At 46.1% G+C, this 20995-nt stretch overlaps 1 protein-coding gene across 4 annotated transcripts in view; it reads right to left on the reverse strand.

The window, feature by feature from the left end:
• Nucleotides 1–3933, reverse strand: part of ZCCHC2 (zinc finger CCHC-type containing 2) — a 43501-nt gene extending 39568 nt beyond the window's left edge. For 2 of the 4 annotated variants that reach the window (XM_088170408.1, XM_014872425.2), the window contains exon 1: nucleotides 2923–3931. In XM_088170408.1, the coding sequence (XP_088026534.1) occupies nucleotides 2923–3849 (927 nt within the window). In that variant the 5' untranslated portion in view covers nucleotides 3850–3931. Of the gene's footprint in view, nucleotides 1–2922 lie in introns of all 4 variants that reach the window. The other 2 variants (XM_014872426.2, XM_088170415.1) reach the window with 2 other exon arrangements.
• Nucleotides 3934–20995: the final 17062 nt, after the last annotated feature.

The following is a 20995-nucleotide window of genomic DNA, read 5'->3' on the forward strand; positions in this document are numbered from 1 at the left end:
GCTGCTGCCAGCCGTAAGAATACATTGGTATTTCAGGGCCCACGTGAACACCAGCTCAGTGACCACCGTCGGAATGGTGAGAAGCCGGGAGCACCAGCGCCGAGCTCGCAGCCTCAGCGCACAGATGAACGGGCACGCCGCAGTGCCCGCACAGACGCTTCCTCCCTCTCTCCGTCCCGCCGGCCGCCCGGGGAGCGGGGCTGCGGGTCGCTCCCACGGGCGCGGGGCCGAGCCCGCCCCGTTATGCAACGGCGGCACCGCCCCCTCCCGGCGGGACGGGCCGGGATGGGCACCGCCCCAAGGCCACGTGACCGGGAGCCAGCGCCGCCATGTTGGACGGGGCGGGAAGCGGCGGCTACCATCAGTCCGCGCGTCCCTATCCGCGCAGGGGCCTGCCGGAGCGGCTCTCCGCCCCCGCCAGGCAGCACGGAGGGACAGCGGCGCTGTGCCCTCACGGGGCGCCGGCGATCCGTGACACACCCGTCCTCCCCGCGAGCAAAGAGAGGGGTCACCCCCTTTGCCCGGCCATGACGGTGCTCGGTGGTTGGGGCGCCGTGCCCACTCCCGCTCCCCCTCCCGCCGGTCCTTCTGCCCTGGCCGCGCCCGGCTGTGCCCGTCTAACGGGCGAGCAGAAAGTCCCCGTCCCGCTCCCGGGCACAGCCTGCCCCAGCGCTCCCCGTGCGGCCGCGGGCTGGACGGGGAGCACCGCTCCCGAGTGGAGCTGCTTGGGCTGCCCAGCACGGAGCGGGTTATTCCCGGAGATGGAGCCCAGCCGAATAAAATTTCAGAGAAGTCTTTATGAACCGTTCTAGGTCACAGACGCAGAGCCCTGAAGGCACTCAAATTTCAGAGATTAAAGGAGAAGCAAAGGCCTGTGGACACCCGACAGGATTTTAAACCAAGTTCAGTGTAGTGCTACGGCAGCCTTTAGCCAGAGAAGTCTTTAATCCTGTTACTGGCTCCATCTCCCTCCAGTGTTTTATCTGCGAGGGTCCCACCGTCCCCGTGGAACGATGACTGAAAATACTCAGCAGAAATCCACTGTGTTCGCTGTCAGCCATTATTTCCCAGAAAGGCTTTGCTGTATTTACAATTAGCCATCAAGAAAGGGGAGAGGGGGAGGAAAGCCTACGGAAGCGTTGCCGTTTCACTGCTGTGTCGACTACGGAGTATGTGATGTGCATGTTCAGCCAAGCTGACTCGGGTCTCTCAGTGTTCCCCGAGTAAACAAAACCACCACAACTTGGACAATTGCTTTTATGCTGAAGCCAGAACACTGCACAAAACGGACTTCAATTCCAATAGTTCACGGGGAGCCTGCTCTCCCAACTGCATTTGGTGGGACACACTGAGCAGCTACAACCGCTGTGCCAGTTCCAGGCAGGAAGTATATTTCCGGTTACTAGCACTTTAAACCCAGAAGGGACAGTGTCCAGTCTTACCACTTCCTGCAATTCAATCTTTCCCCCGGAAAGATGGACTTTACGAATTAATTCTGGGGTAGAACTAGACTTGATGCAGGCCAATGGGCCAAAATAAACACTTTTTGGACTCATGCTCCAAATTAATTTGTGATTTCAGTCCTATAAAATCTGCTCATTAGCTTATGACATGCCAAATGTGTTTTGGCCTTTAAATTATATAAGCATTTAGTTAATATAACTGAAAGCTTAGAAATTGATTCCTGTGTCCTCTGAGTACTCCTCAAGAGCATACCCCTTCTTTAGCAAACAGGAGCTATTTCTTTCATACGGCAGGCAATGCAGAAGTTTTCTACAAGTGGCTGAAATGGATTGCACTGCAAGCAGACTTAGAAACAAAATCCCAAAACCCCAACCCTTACTGCTTTGTACCCTGTTCTGTCAAGTAACTCATGAAAACCTCACGGGTTCAGTGGAACAGTACTATATATAAACACCCATCTTCCAGCCCTTCCATCCCCTTTGCATGAGAGGCCATCTATAGACCAAAAACTATAGAGCTCCATGAGGATGGCTTGGTTGCATAAATATGGGGCAATTTTTAAAGCCAATGCTCATCAAGAGGGCAGCAGTGAATGGCACTGGGGGAAAAAACCTCTGCTTAAACAGAGCTACTGCACAGGAGAATGCTTCTGTTGTCACTCACTGCAAGTCCTCATCCCTGGTGACAGCCACATCCTAGCAACAAGTGGCACATCTGCTTTCAGGATGAGCTTTGCTGTTTCCTGACAGCCACCCAAAAAAATCAGTTTTTCTCTGCACAGAAGCTCCAGCTGTGACATTTGGTTTTTTTAGTGGAATCATTACCACCCCTTCCCCGACACTGAACCTGGTGTTTCAGAGAATCAGCCTAAGAGCTGGTGACCCGACTGCTGCCCTGATTCTTGCTGCCAAGTTCAAGCCTGTGTCTCATTTTCAGAAGAGGCAAGGAAGCAGGCTCCGTATAAAAAAAATATTTCAACGTGTTCTATTGGTTTGAAGCCCCTAGAGAATTCTCTCTTAGGCAATCTGGTCTCTATCTAGCATTCTTATTATTATTATTATTTCTATTTTTACAAGTTTAGTCAAGCTGTTGCTCGTACTCCTGCTTGGTACAGTGGCCTACAGCATACGAGGCAGCCAGTTCAGTATTGTGCACCCTGCACTCCAGCACGGCAGAGTTCCAGAAAAAAAAACAGCGTTCCAGAAAGCATGGCAGGCTAGGAAAATCAGCCCTTCCCCCCACCAATAAATTCGTAGTAGACATTCTGCAGCAAGGTTGTGGGGGCGGCCGGGGCTGACACTGCCGTGGTAGGGGCAGGAGAGAAGGGACCACATCCCAATGGGGGGGATTCGGGGAAAGCAAGCAGCCGCTCCTACGAAAACGGGAGGGAGCGATGAAAGAAGGACGAAACCACCCGCTGAGATGGCGCAGCAGGAAGAGCGCAGGACGCGGCGTTACCTGGGCTGGGTGGCGGCCGAAGCCCTCCTCCTCCTCCTGGTCCCCGCACAGGGCCCTCCGCAGCCGCTCCAGGTGCTCCCGCAGGGTGACCCGCTGGTGGAAGGAGAAGGCCGGGTGCAGTGAGGCCATGGTGAAGAGCAGGAGCAGCTCCTCCTGCGCGCCGCAGCCCAGGCCCTGGGCGGCGGGGAGCCCGGCCTGCCCGTTCTCCGCGGCCCCGTCCATCACCACTACCACGTCCCCCTCCTCATCTTCCTCCTCTTCCTCCTCCTCGGCCGGGGCCCGCCGCGCCGCCGGACAGCTCTGCAGAATGGAGTCCACCTGGGGCAGGAGGCGGTGCAGGCGGCCGGCGGCCTCGCGGTTCTCGGAGCCCAGCAGGGCCAGGTAGACGATGAGCTTGGAGCGCACGGCGGGGTCGCGGAAGTCGCCGAGCTGCCCGGGGTCGCTGAGCCCGTTGGCCTTGGCCTCCGAGTCGCGGAGGCAGTGGTAGTCCTTGCGGGCCAGGTCCTCCAGGCAGGAGCCCAGGAATCGCAGCTCCAGCGGGTTGCACAGGTCCAGCAGCCCCACCATGAACTCCAGGCGCTGCGCCGAGCCCAGAACCAGCCCGAACCACTCGTACACCGTCTCCTTATCGGTGCGGGCGGCCGCCGAGCCGGGACCGCCGCCGCCCGGAGCGCCCAGCGAGGCTGGGGGGGGCGGCGGGCCGGGCCCAGGCCCCGGCCCCAGGCCGTGCAGCCGGCTCGGCCTCTCCAGCCCACACCCCCTCCCCGCCGCCGCCGCGGCGCCCCCGCGGGCCCGGGGCACCTGCTGCTGCAGCGGGAGGTGACAGTCCAGGGCACCGCCGGGCTCCTTCAACCCCGCCGTCGTCGCATCTTCCGCCGCCGCTGCCTTGTGGCTCGTCTGCTTCAGGGGCAGCTTCATCTTCAGCATCCTCGGCGGCGGCGCGGGGGGGACGCGACGCCCGCCGGGACCCGGCGGCAGCGGGAAGGTGGCGGCGCGCGCGGCGCTCAGGCGGAGCCGCTCATGCTGCTCATGAGGCCCGGCCGGCGCGGGAGCGGCGCGCGCGCACGCGGAACGGGGCGAAAGGAGGCCGAAACGGTCCCGGCGGGCGGGGAGCGGGGAGTGGGCGGGCGGGGCGGGGCTCGCTCGCAGCGGCGGCCGTTCCCCGTCTCCGCCTCTCCCCGGCGCGCTCCCGCGGCGGTTCCCCCTCGGCCCGCCTGTGCCCGGCGCCCGCGCAGAGCCGGTAGGCGCCGGCGGTGGAGCGCTCGCGGCCCTGGCCCGGCTCAGCGGCGGGACCGGCTGAGGCCCGAGCTCCCGGCGGGGGAGCTGCGGGGCGGGGGGCAGGGGAAAGGGAGGGGGGTGGTGGCGGGCGGAGCGCGCGCGCGCCTCTCCGCCTATGGGCGCCGCCCGCGTCAGCGCGCGCGCCCGCCCGCGGCCGGGGGCCGGGGGGCGCGAGGCGGGGCGGCGCGGTGTGCGCGGGGCTGCGCGCGCGGCGCGCCCCGGGCACGCGCGGCCGGCACGGCCCCGCCCCGCCCGCGGCCCGCCCAGCGCGCGACGCAGGGACGAGCGCCCGCTTTGGGCACGGGTGGAGGCCCCGTGCTCGCCCGGTGACTTCCACTGGTCACGCCGATGGGAACCGGCGAGTAGTTCGTCTGGGTCCAGCCCGAGCGAGCCTCCCTATCCGCTGGGTTAAAGATTTCCCTGAGATGAGGCCGTGCGTTGGCTGCGGGCTCCGGTGTGCAGAGCCACGTGGGTTTGCCCAAAGCCGGCGGGAGCGGGCCCAGGCCCAGAGCTTTGCCGTGCCGGTGGTGGAACAATGCCGAGTGTGGAAACATGGCTGCTACAGGCCCTTCTAATTTTTATTTTCTAAGTTCTAATGCAGTTGAAACTTCTGCTATTGTAAGGTGTCTCCTTTTCTAAAATGACAATTGTTTCAGTATCGTGGCTTTCCACACAGTTGTTTTTTGTTTTTTCACAATAGAGAAATAAAGGAAAAATTGCAGAAAAAATATAGTACAGCAAAATGGCTTAGGGATATTCTCTTAGGAAATAGCAGGCTTGCTGCACTCTCATTCCCCCAATTGTGTTCCCAACTGTTGTGTTCCACGATTAAGAGCCTACAATTACAAGATTATGCAGTGCTCTTGAGTAGTCAGAAAGTTGCAGTGCTCCTCACTTTGATTCCTTCACAGTTACATAAAGGAAGTGTATTTAAAAGGAGAACCAAACCTGTGGCTTGCTTAACAGCACAGTGAAGAATAAAATTAATTTTAATTACAATTATGCAGAGCAGCATCCCTGAGCTGCTTACAGCCACAGAGTATAAACTGCCGGAGCTGACTGCCCGTTATCTCTTTGTCCAGGAGCAGATGGTGCTACGATAAAGAGCTTTATCAAACAACTAAGAAACTGCCTTGCACATTATAATAGTCTTGTATGCATCACTCAGATTTGCCACAGAGCAGTCTTGAGAGGTGGTTACAGACTACCATTTCCTGCATTTTTATGTATGTACAGCAAACATTTATTTTTAAAAATTAAATTACTAATTTGAAGGTAGCTCATGTTTGTTTTAAAAGTACCTAGTGGCCGCTCAGTCTGCTTCTAGTGACACAAATGGTCTTGACCCTGACTCAGTGCATCTCTCCTCATTCGTTGGCATCATGGGAGCACTGTCACTGTCCTCACCGAGTCTTCAGAAGGGGAGTGGGGAGCGGGAAGTAGTCAGACCTTACCCTTCCATCCCAGACTGCCAACGGTTCTTTTCTGGTCCCGTGACTAGGGGGGTGAAGAAAAGTGTCATGAAGTCTCATAAACTTGTTTTATCCTCTTTTATTTGATTCTGTTTGCTGGTTATGACCGGGCTGGACCTGTGAATCACTCCAGATCCCTGCAGTCTTTAGTCAAAGCAGCTATCATAATGCCACAGTAGAATATTTTCTTATGTTGTCATTATGAAGCAGTAATTCTAGAATTACAGCAATTCTCGTCATATTGTTACATTTTTTCCCAAAGAAAAATTACTGTGACTGTCTTGGAGGATGTGCCAAGCTGGAATTGTGGAAGCACAGAAATAAGACTTGAGGTTTCTGCTTAATAATCTGAACAGATATTTAGTCTGACTAGAATTCGCAAGATCAGAATCACAGTGTTAGAAAAAGCATTTCCTACTTTAACAATCTGTGATTCAAATAAAACGAGACATAGTTCCAAACAGATAACACCATGGAGTGTGAAAAACGAATTTATTTTTGTGGGAATGAGCAGAAGGGCATGGCAGAAAGAGAAGGTATGCTGGTCCATTCAAAAATCCACGAAGATAAGGTAAACCATAAATTCACGAGGGTAGTGGTTAAACATACACTCTCCTCATCCAGAAAACACTGAAAGCCCGTCCCTATTTGTGGCAGTTCCCAAGCTGATTCTTAGTTTCACAAATAAGCTTAAGAACCTAATTAACTTAGCCCTTCTTAATGGCTTAAACTATGATACTTGAAGAAAACAGATGAGAAAGATGTGAAGTCAGGAAAGAAAAAAAAAGTAAAAGGAACGATACGAGAAAGCAAAAAGAAGACAAAGATATTCCAAGTGGGTTTACAAGTAATTCAGTAGCTGAGGGAGGTGTCAGCAAGGGAGAGGGCAGTGCTGAAAGAGAACTGAAACTTAAGTGCCCAAGAGAAATGAAAGTGAAACTCCGGACTGTGAATGGAATGAGGACACAAGGGGAAGTGCTCAAACACTGACAAGCTAGTACAATGGGAAAAGCTACTATAAAATTATCTTGCCTAGGGCAAGTGCCCTGGAAGTTTTCTAACCTGGTTTTCTTTAAAAAAGTGTATAGCTTGCATAGGTCCTTGATGACCTGGGCCCACAGTCATGCTGACTTAGAGTAAGCAACTGTACAGAGCCTTAGAGGGAAAAGTATGTGTGTAATCTGTCTGAGCTGAAAGCCAGATGAACTCTGATGCAACACAGAGCAGGCAGAGGAACAGCAGGACGGTACTGCTGATTCAGGAGCAGACACTTCTTTGGGAAGTGGCTTTCTTTAGAGTACAGCAGGGATCTGGTCTGACACCCCAGGACAAAGGGCAAGAAGTCATGTCCAAGTGAGCCGTGGTTGCCACTACTGGATTTGCAGCAAAAGGAATAGTGCGTTTCTGAGTCTTCCCCACCTGTTCTCTTTTCATCTGTACATCATAACCGCTGTTTACCAAAGTCCTGGAGCTTCCTGGGTGCACAGTCTAGAAATGTCCTTACAGACAGGTCCTTCTGTGAGCCTTCTGGCTCAGCTTTTCCACATGGCTGTGACCATCACTGCTTGGATGCCTGAGCTGTGCAGAGCACCAGGAGACACACAAGCCCTGGAGAGGTGGTTTCCTGTCCTTTGTGTGCTGCTACACTGGGTAGATGCAGCCACAATGTGTCTTTTGAGTGACACCTCCTCCTTCACTAAATTCTTTCAGAGATCATCGACATTGCAGGATTTTGTTCAGCAAGCCTAAAACTTCCCCAGCAATGCTTTTAGATGAGGGGGGGAACCATTAAGAAAAATAAAAATTACAACACTGGGACGCTGGACTGAGTGCTGAAGCCAAGGGAGGAACCAACAAAGCAACCTTCAGCTCCATCGATATAAATTTCTGGGGTTTTTTGTTTGGGTTTGTTTGTTTGTTTGTTTGTTTGTTTGTTTGAATCCATTTGTTTTTTAATATTGACTTCTCTTTCAGCAACATATAAAATCAGTTTCACAGTCTCTGTTTGTTGGTTCCTTTACTGCTACTAAGGATCTGATAAAATTGTTTTGTAAGAACAGGAATGAAGTTGATCTGTGGTCTATTTAAAATTCAGATAGGGACACTGTAGCATATGTAGATATATATTTCATGTAGAGTAGTATATATTTCATATATATCAGGATATTTTTTTTTATGTTGATACTGTTCCCCAGGTACTGTCTCTGCTACTAAGTATTTTCACTTTTAACAAAGGCTGTAACAAATCCTCAGTGAGGATTTTTGCATGGATGACCGTACTACAGGGTAGAAGATACATAAATAAGGAAACAAATCTTCCTATCCTGCTTTCCTCCTTTATCTCCTTTCTTCCTCCCCCCCCCCGCCTTTATTCCCTTCCTTCTCCTTTCCCAGACTGTAGGATGATCAATTGCTTCTTTATACAAAGTTTGCAAATGTGTTTAATCCACTGTCAGTAATATTGTCAGATCTCCCAGCCAAACTCCCAAAGTGTAAGGAAATAATTTCAGGCAATGTCAGACAAATGTCACACAAAAGAAAACAACCTGGAAGAAAAGATAAGTTCCTTGATAAAGCTCTGGAATTATTTTGCTGACTCATGATTTGTCCTTTATCTCATGACAATTGGCATTTTTCATGTAACTTACCTTTTGTTAAATAGGAGGCAGTTACCTTTTAGCCCTGGGATCTGGAAGAAAAAGCCTTGAGAATGTTACAACTCAATATTCACTAAAAATAAAACCTGTCAAATTGATAGGTTGTTATTACTTGTTTTTTAATTCTTACTGCTGTGGTGGATTTTGAATATTTTATTATTTGAAACTCTTTTTCAGCAGGAGTTGAGCAAGCTTATGTTTGAAAACTGAAGATATGTTTTAAAAAGCACTTCTTTTAATATGCATGTCTGCAATGAAGACATGCGTATTAAAGACATTTAGGACTTTATTTTCAATATGGGTAGATAAATGCAGAAGATGACCCATAGTCCTAAGTATGTTAGCATCCAGTGTAGGAATAAGCATACAATTTTAAGCACGGTTTAAATGGTTTAAACATGATTTTGGATTTAAAGTTACTGAAAAAAAAGTTCAGTGTAGGCAAAGGGTGTGTTCCCAGGATCAGCTTCATTATGAAAGACTATTTCTAAAGTCAGAGTTGTTGGTTATTCATTTGCAGAGGTCACCTATCCCAGGCCTCTTTGGTAAGCTTGCTAATAAAGGTACTGTTATGAAACATGGTTGCAAATTTCAGCTCTCCGTTCAAGGGAAGCTGAACTGAAGCCGCAGTCTATCTTTTACATAACTGTCAAAGGTGAGTTATTACTATTTTCAGCTGGATCCAGCTCAGAAACCTGTGAAAGATGGAAACATTACTAAGCTGCTAAAATAAGGGGGCCTATTTCATCTTCAGTGCATTGTTCCAGCCTGTGAAACACTTGGCTGTTGGTATTGGTTTGTTTTCCTCCTTGTAAAGTTATCAAGAGAATTGAAGGAAAGTTAAATGTGCAGAAACACTGGTATATTCGTATCCTTTGGGTTCTTTCTGGCCAGTGGTTTCCTTGCACTGACTGAAATTCTCCGTGGGATTTTACCATACTGAGCACAGGCTGCACTGATCCGACCTCCCCTGACTTAAGGCTGGTATAAATTGTGCAGTACCAGGGTACCCTGTACCCAGAACTGAAATTTGCACAGGAAGCTACTACCCAGTCTAGATGACAATTCCATTTTGGGGGAGAAAGCAATGGGCTTTTCGACACCATTCAGCTTCAGGCTTTCTAATGTTTCAGCGAGGACAGCGGTGAAATGCCTGTGATTCCAGGTTGCTACAAGTGAACTACCAGTGTGTGCTTTCACTAGGTACGGCACACTAACTCATGAACTTGAGCAGCCTGCACACACAGCTCAGTTAATGCCAGGGCTTTTCTCTCAGAGGAAATACCATTGAATAAGACCAGTAGACAGAAGACCATTTAAGTGCATGCCCAAACCAGTCGCTGTTCTAGTTAGCAGTGTAATACGTCCTTAAGTATAAAGCACTGAAATATAAACACCTACACAAAGAAGAAAAGACTTAGGCCACCTTAAACATCTGATGAAAGTTAATTGAAATCTGTTCTGAAATGAGGGCTCGCAGAAGGAATGTGGGTGTGGCTCAGGCACCAGGCCTGCCTGATATTAGTCATGTACATGATAATTATGTATGCAACGAGCACCCGGGAATCAAACTGAGAGGTTTATTGGCTAGATTATTTCAAAATCTCTATACTTGGGCCAGAAGGAGGAGAAGAGCAACCTGCTGATCAAACCATATGGAAATCACCATGTGCACTGGAGGTTCTTCAGAGCAAAACCCTCACCTGTACGGATTCCAAGGTACCAGGGAGAAAGCACTATATCCTGACCTTTAAAGTGTGCAGTTACAGTCACAAAGACCAAGGGATGCCAGCATGAGCTGTAGAAGAGTCATGAGTCACTTGTGAGATTTGTGCTGCAGAAAGAACACGTTATCCCTTTGCTCTGCTGGTAGTGCCAGTCTCTTTCTGTCTTAAATGATCCATCTGCTGCTGCCCAAATTAGACACACAGCTCTCGCCGTCGCTGTGCAAAGCCATCGCCAACAGTGCTCAGAGCGTGGTCTTCTACGTAGCTCAAACCTTGCTTAGCATCTCACCTGCAGATAGGGAACCCCCTCATGCCAAAAACGGCTTATGTCCCACTGAAGCCCTCAAAAGAGGAATTGTAGCTGCATCTGCCAGAGGCAATTAGACAGAGCTGGGACCCAGTAGGTCTTTGCCAGGAAGCCCAGCTGAAGGGCAAAAGGAGAGATCTTCCCCTGGGGTGGGAATTGATGTTATGAGCCTATGGAAGAGACTGGGTCTGATGGATAAATGATCACGTCAGCTGCACAGCTCAGTGCTACTTGGAGGTGTGAGGTGGTTGTCTGCTACTTCTTGTTTGTCTTCAGCTGCGCACCACTTCTTTTTCTCAGGGACACAACATCACTGTTAAAAAATCCTCAAGCCTCAGCACAGCTCAGTATGCTGTTGCTGTTTGTTTGTACCCACTGCATGCATTAACCTGAAAACGGTGCAGGAGTGCTCACCAGAGGAGGTGTTACACACTGACATTCAGTTGTGGTAAAGCAGGTCATGAAAATAAGAAAAATCAAAGAATCAACTTTCATTTTCCTCATGTTCTCTCCTACAATACATTTATTTATTTTGAGGTGCCCATAGTTCAATTGTCCTTGAGAGTTTTCCTATTTGCTCTTTGGGGGTGTCCAGTATTCAGTTTGGCTGTGAATCCCTGCTTGTAAAGCAGGATTTCTCCATTTGGCAACATCTTGGGAATAAAAGAAGGAATTGGAGATCTCTCCATGTGTAGGTGTTTCGTTCTGGAGGTGTTTCTGGCTTTCCACTTCTGAAGAATGAGTAGGTTGCCTCAAAATAATGACATTTATGGAAGCTCTTTAAGTCTGCATTTATTAGGACTATAGCATATAAGCAGGATGTCTTACAATCTGGGGTCTATGAAGAAAAGCATGACAAAATTTACTCTGGAAAAAAGAAATAATTCAATGAATAGCTGAGTGGATACCTCCTACAGAAGAAGAAAAATGAACCTACATAAGCTCTGGTTCCCACTGAAATTAATAGCCCCACTTTGGTGGTTTTTAATGGTCCAAGGCATCAGGTTTGCTGTTTAGTGCCAACATCTCAAATCCCGGGTAAAGCTGAAGTAGGGGGCTGTGGTACAGAAAATATCTAAAGCATGTCTGGGCACTGAGTTGGGCGCCCGGAGTTACCAGTGCAGTGCCCTCAGCTCAGCCAGGCTCCAGCCTCACCCCCTGGGGCATCGCAGACTCCCACCACAAGGCCCTCCCCTGGCTGGGTGGTTTGGGTGGCTTGGCTGTTTTGGCAGCAGTGCCCAGGCTCAGCTGTGTTTCTTTTTCATAAGGAAGAAGAGTAATTTCTAAATGGAGAATACAGAGTGTCTTCCGTACTCAGGAGGTGAGTGGGTGCTTTCCTCATTCCCACTATGGTTCAGCAAGGGCACTCCAGCACATGCTTAGCTTGAACTTGAATGCAAAAGTGATGCTTGTGATTTGTTTAGCAAAGAGAGGTGTTTCATGTGGCTGAAGCCCAAAGCCTTACTCTTTTTTTTTTTCTCCCCACCAGTTCTGGCTGTCATTAGTAATTGAAGACAAGGGAAGGGTCACAAATTACCCTATTCCATCCCTACCTCAAGGGATATTTTCAACAGGATATAATTATCATCCACAATCATCTACTAACTCTTGAAATAATAGTTTAGTCATGCTTAACTTTCTCTAGCATGTATTGAAAGAGCAATCAGAGTTTAAAAGAGGAGTATCCTTTCTCTCACAGAAATCTGTGAAGTATTGCAGGCTCTGAAGAACAAAAAGCCTACTTGAGGAATCATTGGCAATAGGCTGGATTTAATTAATAAATTAAAAATTTTTTCTGTCAAAAAACTTCTTAGGATCTTCTTCTCATTTGAGCAATTTCAATAATTTTTCTGCCATTTATCCCATGTTTTCTTCTCTCTGGGCCATTTTATTCACAACTGCTCTTCTTTCTTAAATACTTGCCATTGGATATCAATAAGCTTCAAAAGTCTTTTGATGGGCTTTGAAATCCATTACCCTAATAAACCTGTTCTTGGCCCAAATGATGCTTTCTTGCGGTGACTTGTGCCAAATCTCATGGTCCCTCCTGTTCCAGCCATCCCTTCTGCTCTTGCAACATTAACCAAACAAGGTTGCTCAGTGTCTTTCCTGCAGAGGTTCCAATATTGCCTGGTGCAAGGGAAGACATCACGTGTAGAAATCAGACTGCCTCAAGGACTACTGTGTTTGCCTCCAGCCCCCATTCAAGAACTTCATTTTCTTCTATGCTATACTTCCACATTCAATTTTGGTGATAAACTCACCTGGCCATGACAGAGGCTTCCTCTGTATTTGTGCAGTGGCCAAAGCATTGATCAAAGTCTCTAGAGAGTAATAAGATACATAATAAAATAGTAATTAAGAAATCCTCTCTTTGGGACACGTTGCTTTCTCTATCTTTAATATGCCTGATGCACTTTGAGACACTGAAAGAATTGCAATCTGTAATGCTTTGAGTTTGCCTGAAGATGAAAAAGCCCTGATGATAGAAGGCTCAAATTGGAAAACGTTGTGAGCACACAGTCCACAATGGTGTACTCTTATCTGCCTTTAAAACCTGCTTTATCATCTCCCAGAGAAAAGGTGGCAAAATCAGTTAAATCAAATGAATTACCATTGCAGCCTTTTGCAGGATCCTTAAAAAGGCACTCCAGTTCCTTGGGAAAGGATACTCTGTGCATGCATTTTAAATAATTTCAAGAGTTTAATTTTTTACCAGTTTAATTACTAATCAGTGTCAGAAGCCAGTTGCAACATAATTCTGCCTAATTCTTTCTTTCTCTACATTTCCTGTTTTAAAGAATCTCTGGGGATTGCCCTTCCTCAGTCTTGAACGCTCTGTTTAAGTATGTTTAAAAATAATCTTTGAAATGCGAAAATTTAGTTTGAATGTATAGTTTAAATCTGGCATCTAATGAATTCCAAGGAGTTCCCAGATCCCTCAATTCCTCTGAACATCACATTCTGACTAATTTAAAAATTCTACTGTCCTATGAGCTCATGTTTTTTAAGCAGTTAGAGAGCAGAGTAATGAGCACAAGAGAAAAGCTGAAAGAATATGACCGAGACATGAATTTCAAACAGCAAGTGCCAAAAAACCTGAACATTACTTTTGCCTTTAAATAGGCTTGTAAGCATAAGAGAAAAAAATAATTTTTGAAATTGATTTGAGACATGCACTTTAACAAGATGTTTCCTCTCACTAGGTCACTGGAAATGTTTGGACTTCTTTTGCCATCTGCAAAACGCTTTTCAAACATTGTTTACTTGATCTTAACCTCCTGGGAGACCAGTGGGAAATTAGTGCATTCTTTTTTCAAGGTATAGAAATTGAAACACACATGGTTAAGCCTCATCATTTAGGAATTCATTCCCAGTGGATGCAATCTCTTTGGCAATTCTGTCTTCAGAAGTGATGGCTGAAGGGAGCAATTGGAGAGGACGAAACTTGAAGCAATTGATGAATGGGGAAATTAGAAAGTTTCTAGATGAAGGGATCCTTAATGATGAACAGAGATTAACGAAGAAAAGTATGTGAACTGGAATCGTGCTGAGGAGTGGGAAGGGTTACTTGGAAGTCCTGTAAAATGTCTGAGTTAAACTAAAATGCAAAGGCCTGGTGGGGCAGTGAGGGGTGAAGCAGTGCCTCAGGGGAGCCTGCATGCTCTGAAGGAAGCAAGGGGTGAGTTGCACAGTCTGCTTCGGGCTGTGGCACCAACCCTCCCTGTCTCCTGTCTGTGAAACAGACCTAATACTTAGGCAGATTTCCTCAGGCAGGAAAGTAGGAGGGCATTATGACAGAAGTGAGAAATGCAGCTGCACCTCATTGCCTCTGGTTAGCCAAACACTGACCCAGCACCACTCACCACTGCCAGGGTGGATATATCCAGTACACATTTTAGCACTGTCAGTTCTCTTGTTTTGTCCTGGCCAAAAACATTGGCTTGCAATAAGGAGACCTGCAGGTTGAAAAACCTTGATAGCTTATCAGAGGAACACATGCTTACCCTGGCATCACCAGAATAGCAGTGGTTTTCTTGTTGGCTGTTAGCTGTTACTCAGAAGGCAATACCTAATAGTTTGCTTCCCAGTGCCTGGTCTCTCCTGTGGCCACCTCACAGCTTTAGCCCGAGAAGGCTGGCAGAATTGGTCCACGGTGTGCAGTTAATTGCAGATTAAAACTCCTGCAGATCAGGAACTTTGCCAAGGAGATAATGTGAGACAACAAATTTAGGCACTCAAGTAGACTGATTTATCCCTAAGCAGTATCTGCCCTTTTAAATATTATCAGAGCAGTCAGAACTTTTGACTTGAACAAAAACAAACAAACAAAAAAACCCAAAACAAAACAAAACAAAAAAAAAAAAAAAGGAAGGAATAAAGCAAAGCTTTTGAAATTTATCCTGCATTTAATTCAATGTGAATTAGTGAATATGTCAGACTTGAAAAGTATTGTTTTCTATAAACGATATTATTTGCAATAAATCCTCTTTCAAACTGTGTCATTAGGGACATAGCAGAAGCAAGACATTATGTTAGGAATTATTCCTAACACCTATTGCCTAACCCTGTTGACATTCGACATGAAGATCCATTTTACTGCACTGTGGCCGTTTTAAAAGGATATTAAAGTGGAAGTAAGATGTTTTGAACCAACAAGAACATCCAACAAAATGAATTTGCATTGAAAAATGTTGTCTTGTCAAAGCTGAAATGATTTGTGAGTATGCATTGGTTGTGATTAAATTCTTGATGATCTCTGAAAACTACGGCATTACCTTTTTACTGCTGACCGGGGCACGACCAGAAACACACACTGGAATTTTTTTAGGTCTTGCAATAGATGCCTCGACACAATTTTGTTCTGCTGCATAAAAATTGTTTCGAAACCTAATACAGCTTGATAACACATCTCCAAATGGTGGGAGGGAATTCATGTCTTGACGCTGGCTACAGATTATACTCATGTCTTCTTAAGAGCCCATTTATGTCTCTATAAGGGAGCAGAATTGCTGTTGTATAAGTGAGACTTGGAACATAGGAAGTATAATCTCAAGCAGAGCTTGCATATACACCCAGCATAAGTATTGGGCACTGTTTGCTTTTAGAGATGTGGCTTTCTGTGCCAAGAATCCTATAAAGATGACCAGCATAGGTGTCATCAAGTAACAGCTAGTAAAATATGAACAGTTGAAATAAACAGACCCTGCACCAATCTTTGTATCATAATTTTATGTATCAGAACCCCTGTCTTTCTGCAAAGTCCATGAAACTAGCCAATTTCAGATACTGTTTATTGTATAGGTACAATGCATATGTATATTTTTGGTGGTAAATGCTGCCTTTTAGGCAGCAAACTTCCAAATTCCAGACCTCACCAAAGGGAAAAGTAGCTGACAGGAAAGCAGGTCGCATCACTTACAGGAGGCAATTACAGAGAACAGCTGGAAAAAGAAAAATGCAAAACAGCCAGATGTCAGCCACACTGAGGGAGACAAAATAGAAAGGCTGTGAAATAGGGTCAAGAAGAAAGCATAGAGCAAAAAAAGGTGCCAGTGATTTCCAGTGCTCAGGAGAGAAGCCTGAGCTCTGCTCCTGTGTCTGACTTGTTCACGTACCACAGCTGTGTAAGGCTGCTGGACAACAGTGTCTGCTGCTTGCATTTTTCTCTCTCTACTGCAAATTAGTTCAGGCAGCTGAGTGAGGGAAAGCTACAGGATTTTTATATTTTTCCCCAACTTGGTAATTTCAGTTTTGTGTCTGCTAATTTTCTGGTTTGCTCTTTGAATTGTTCTCCTCATGAGACAAACATTGTGTCAGGGCAAAGCAAGTGCCTGGCTGGACCTGTGCTTGTTCCAGCTCTGACTTAGACCAGCTTAAGCTGTCATGGAAATACAACCAAGATGTTTCCTAAGCCCAAAATGAAATCTTGGTTCAGTGGTAGCTGCTTTAGAGCTATTGCTAGTTCTACACTGGGAATCTCTGCAAGGTCAAAACTTGGTATTTTGCAGAGACCACAAAACAGACATCCCAGACGTAATAGTAATTAGCTATCATGTCTGAGCTTACTTAAACTTGCAATTGATTTGGCAGAGGCCTCATCCCCTATTACACATGCCTTGAACTATTCAATCCCTATTTTCAATATCCTTTTTATTTTGAAAGGGAGGTGATACTTCAGTCACTTGTCATATTGAAAACAAGAATTTTTGTACAGTGTTCTGGTGGCAGCGGTGGTGGGTTTAATAATTTGCATGTCTAGTTTTGGTCAGCACTTTGGGCACCTGGCCACGTGTGGTGGTGGTGCTGAGCTGATGCACACGGCCCCGGTGCCAATCCAGGATTCCAGCAGAAGAGATGAGCAATGCCCTCAGTAGCTGAGCCCAAGGCACTTTGACTTTTCCCCCATCGAGGGCTCTCCCTGGAGTGCTGAGAGGAGCTGGAGCTGGAGAAGATGTCGGTGGTAGCATCATAGGACACTGTTTCATTCCTGTCTGATGGGACAGAGCACTGTCAGATTTGTGATGTCTGGTGCATGCAGAGATTTGGGAGGAAGTGCGACTGCTCAGCACAACAGTTCATGGCCATTCTTTGTGGAGTTTGGGGAGACTGAAGGGACCTGGCAGGGCTTCTGAATCCAGGAAGGAGATGGGGGAAGGCGGGGTGTGTGCACCTGTGTTTGCATGCTAAATATTACCTGAAGGCTGAAGGAAAGGCAATCGATACACTTTTTCGGTTAGGTAATTTCTACATTGTCAGACAGTTTTTCTCTTTGTACTGCTGGGTGGAGTAATAGAAAAAAAACCAGAGTTATTCTCTGTAGTGTTGCTTTCTGCTGCTCCCCTTTCTATTTACCTCCATGAGGTTCTTTAGTCTCTAAAGTTATTGAGAGAGAGGAAAAAAGCTTATCTCCCCAGTCTCAAGGGAAGGAACGGGGTAGCTTATTTATTCCTAACTTTTGTTGGGGTGAGGCGAGAACTTCTTCCTATGCTAATTCTCTGAAGATATTTTATTTGGTATCAAGCCACAGACTTGGTAAAGTGTCACTGACACTGTGGGACAACCTCCTGAATTTGTAACTACACAGCTTTATAATAGCACAGTGTGTAGGTGTGGGCTTTCTTGAAATCAATACTTGATTGACTGCAGCCAGGTTACACACAGTGTGCTTTTTATTTGGGCTTCCTTTTGGAAGACATTCACATAAGAATGTATGTGCTAATGTACAGGTAAGCTATCCTGTTCTGTAATACCTGCAAGACAGAGATTTACTTGAATTGGATAAGTTACTAATGCTTATGAATTCCTAAGGGCATCCATTTCCTTTGGACTAACACAGTTAACTTTATTGCATATTCTCTGACCATTTGCATCTGTCAGCAGACAGGGAAGGCACTGCTTTGACACAGTAGTGCTGCAGTGGACTGAGAGGAATGCTCACCTATGTGAGGGGCTGGTAGGAGAAGTGGTCAGGATGAAGTGACATGGGTATGTATCAGAGTAAAGCATAAATTAACTGAGCGATTGGGTAGAAGTAATGGATATATCCCACAGAGATGAAGAGTGAAAAATTACACAGGACTGAGGGGTGGGATGCTATCACAAAGTGGCTCAGTCCAAATCACTACTTTTCATGCACATTTAAACCATACAGTGTAAAAACAAAATGGCTCTCGCCACTCCTCTTTGCTGTTTGTTACGCTATTTACTGACTGGTAAACATAAGTGGTTACAAAAAATGCAGCACTAATCCAGTAGCAGCACCCAGAAAAAAAAAGCATTTCATGTCCCTGCAAACCTTCCATCGTAAGATCTTACAGCAAGTTCCCAAGAGCAGCATGGTAAAGCTCAGAACAGGTGGGCTTGTTTCTTTACACATTGCAGGTAGAAGGCTGAGGTGCTGAGCAATGTTAAGTACCTGGTTTAAACTGCAAAGGCTTGAGCACAACTCAGACCAGTAACCAACTCTGACTTAGCTCAGCAATATAAGAATCCTCCTTTGCTGACATAATGGCCTGAAAGAGGAAGCAAGGAAAAGAAAGCTGCTTTGACCAAATTTTAATCTTAGTTTTAAATTAAAGTGAGTAGATGATGGGAACATAAAGAAATTATTAATGAATGTGTGTACGGAGGGGAAGCAGTGAAAGAAGGTAGGCTAGGAAGAGGTGGTGGGATTAAAGTGATGAGATGATTTTCTACTAGCTATGACAATAAACTGCCCAACAAAAGCATAAAGGAAGCACATAATGGTGTGACTGGGCCATTTCCACATGGGCCATTTCTAATCCTGCTGCCCTAAGAAATGAAAGTAACAAAAACTCGGCAGTGCAGATTTACAGAATTGACAAGCTGGTGGGGACTTGTTGCCTCCCAAGGCATCTAATACCACTTGCTCCTTAGAGAATTCCACCAGACAGCTCCGGGTTGCAGTGCCAGTCAGGGCATTGCTGCCTCGCTGGTCTCTGCACACTTTGTCACATGGTCAGGATGCACTTTCAGAAAAAGGCCCAGGCAATGACCCGGCTGGAGAAGTACTTCACCAGATTGTACTGATGAGAAGATCCAGACTGACCAACCAATTATTAAGAGAAATGAGTAGGGTTTTTCCTGCCTTTGAGGAAGAATCCTTGCCTGTCACTTTCAATTAGCTAAATTATAGCTGTCATTGTGTTCTGCAGCTCACTAAATACCAGGAGTCTGCTTCAAATAGTATGGGCAAATCAAAGAGACAGTCTTGATAAGATTCCTTCTTTTAACCAGAAAAAAATATGACTTCTATTATGACACTTCATTGAATCCAGCCTTTGTTTCATCCAACCTCATTTTTCCCCTGCATTACACCTTTCTACTAATATCTAAGGACTTTAGTGGTGCTGTTCTCCAGGAAGAAAGAAAAAAATAAAGGAAGATCAATAGATGGACAGGCCTGCTGACCTCTCTTGCAGCCAGGATGTTTGAGTACTGCATAGCAGCTATCATACAGGCTTTAGTTTAAATACAGTGTATGACAAAAACACCTTTCCACCTTTTCATGTTGGTCATATTTTTTCTTGCTTTGTTGTTTCTCTAAAGGAAACAGAGATTCAAACATACTTAGATTGTAAACAATTCACTGTAAAGCACATGTTTATGTAAAAAAAGCACAGGAATAATCTGTAAATAAAAGACTTCCCTGTTTGAATTCTGTATTAAAGTCTTACTCCAGCCATAACAATTCTTGGTAATGGATAGATTTCAACTACTCTTCCTCTTCTTAAATATTTTATTATAGAAAACCTTTGGGATCTTAATCAAGTGTATGGATCTCATTGCACTCAGCACAAATCCAGAACAAAAAGACGGAGATCTCACAGCACACATATAAGGCCAGATGGAGTGGACAATAAATGGGCAAATATATGGAACCAATGAAATCATATTGATCTGTGTGCAATGTCCTGGTCTCAGCACCCTGGTGGCTTAGCCCTTTTCTTTTCTTTTATCAGCACCATAGAAAAGCAGGGTTCTTTAAGGTTGCTAGTGAAACCAGTTAATAAAAGCCCTGTGCACGCCTTCTGTAAACTCCATTAAAGCAAGAAAAGTGGTGTCAGAGAAAACCTGATGTTGTTTATTTTCTTAGCTGTTCAGAAAGTGGAGACAGTGCAGAGTCATAGAAAGATCACATCAAGGGTCTGTCCATTTTGGTGGGGATAGGGATGGTGTTACTCAGAGCATGGACCCAGAAAAAGGCAGAAAGAAGGGAAAAAGGAGCCCAGAATCAAATTCAGGGAGGAAGCCCAAGTGGGAGCAGTTGGAGACATGGAAGACGGACAACATATGGCAATAATATTGCAGGGGATGGAAACAAAATGCTGTGTTGTTTAGCAGAGGGCAAAGAGCACAGAGGAGAGAGGTCAGGTGGGGCAGACACTGGATAGAAGCTCAACTCTTCCAGTACATTTGAATCTAAAGCAAAGAAAGGCACACGAGAAGATGTGTGCAAGGACATTAATCACAGACGTTTCTACATTGCATAAGATCCTGGGAGCAATATAGCTATGCCTATGTGGGACGCTCTCACCCCTGCATCTCTGTTATTAAATACAAACATGCTGCTTACTCTCTCTTTCCCTTAGAAATACCAAAGCACCCTGGGGAAATACAGTTAAGCTTTTATAAAATCACCAGCATGTTGCTTGGTAATTTTATTCCCATCTAAATCCTGCTATGTGGTTAAAGCTGGGCCACGTGCTTCCTGTTAAAGCAGAACACTGTGTCCCACCTTGAAAGACAGACCACATCCAAGTCTCCACAAACGAATAGGTCTGAAAGGGCAGCAAATCTGAGACCTACATGACACTGGGCCACTTGTTTATCAGTCTTGCAAATGTGCAAATAAGATATACGCTTGTCAATAAAACACGTTTCAATCTGATTTTCTCCAGTGAAGAAAACTAAGACACACAGAAAAAGAAATGTATTTTTGGCGCCTGAATGTCTATCGGTTCATTTTCAAAATCTGCTTTTATTTATCCTCTGGTTTTCATTGATCTCTGGCTATAAACATGCCAGCTGAGAGAACTTAGTTCTAACAGACAGTTTTTCTTCCCTCTGCCAGAAGTGATCTGGTTTCCTCCATGAGCCATTCTTGGG

Source organism: Sturnus vulgaris, chromosome 1, assembly GCF_052056855.1.
Source record: "Sturnus vulgaris isolate bStuVul1 chromosome 1, bStuVul1.hap1, whole genome shotgun sequence".
Taxonomy (NCBI): domain Eukaryota; kingdom Metazoa; phylum Chordata; class Aves; order Passeriformes; family Sturnidae; genus Sturnus; species Sturnus vulgaris.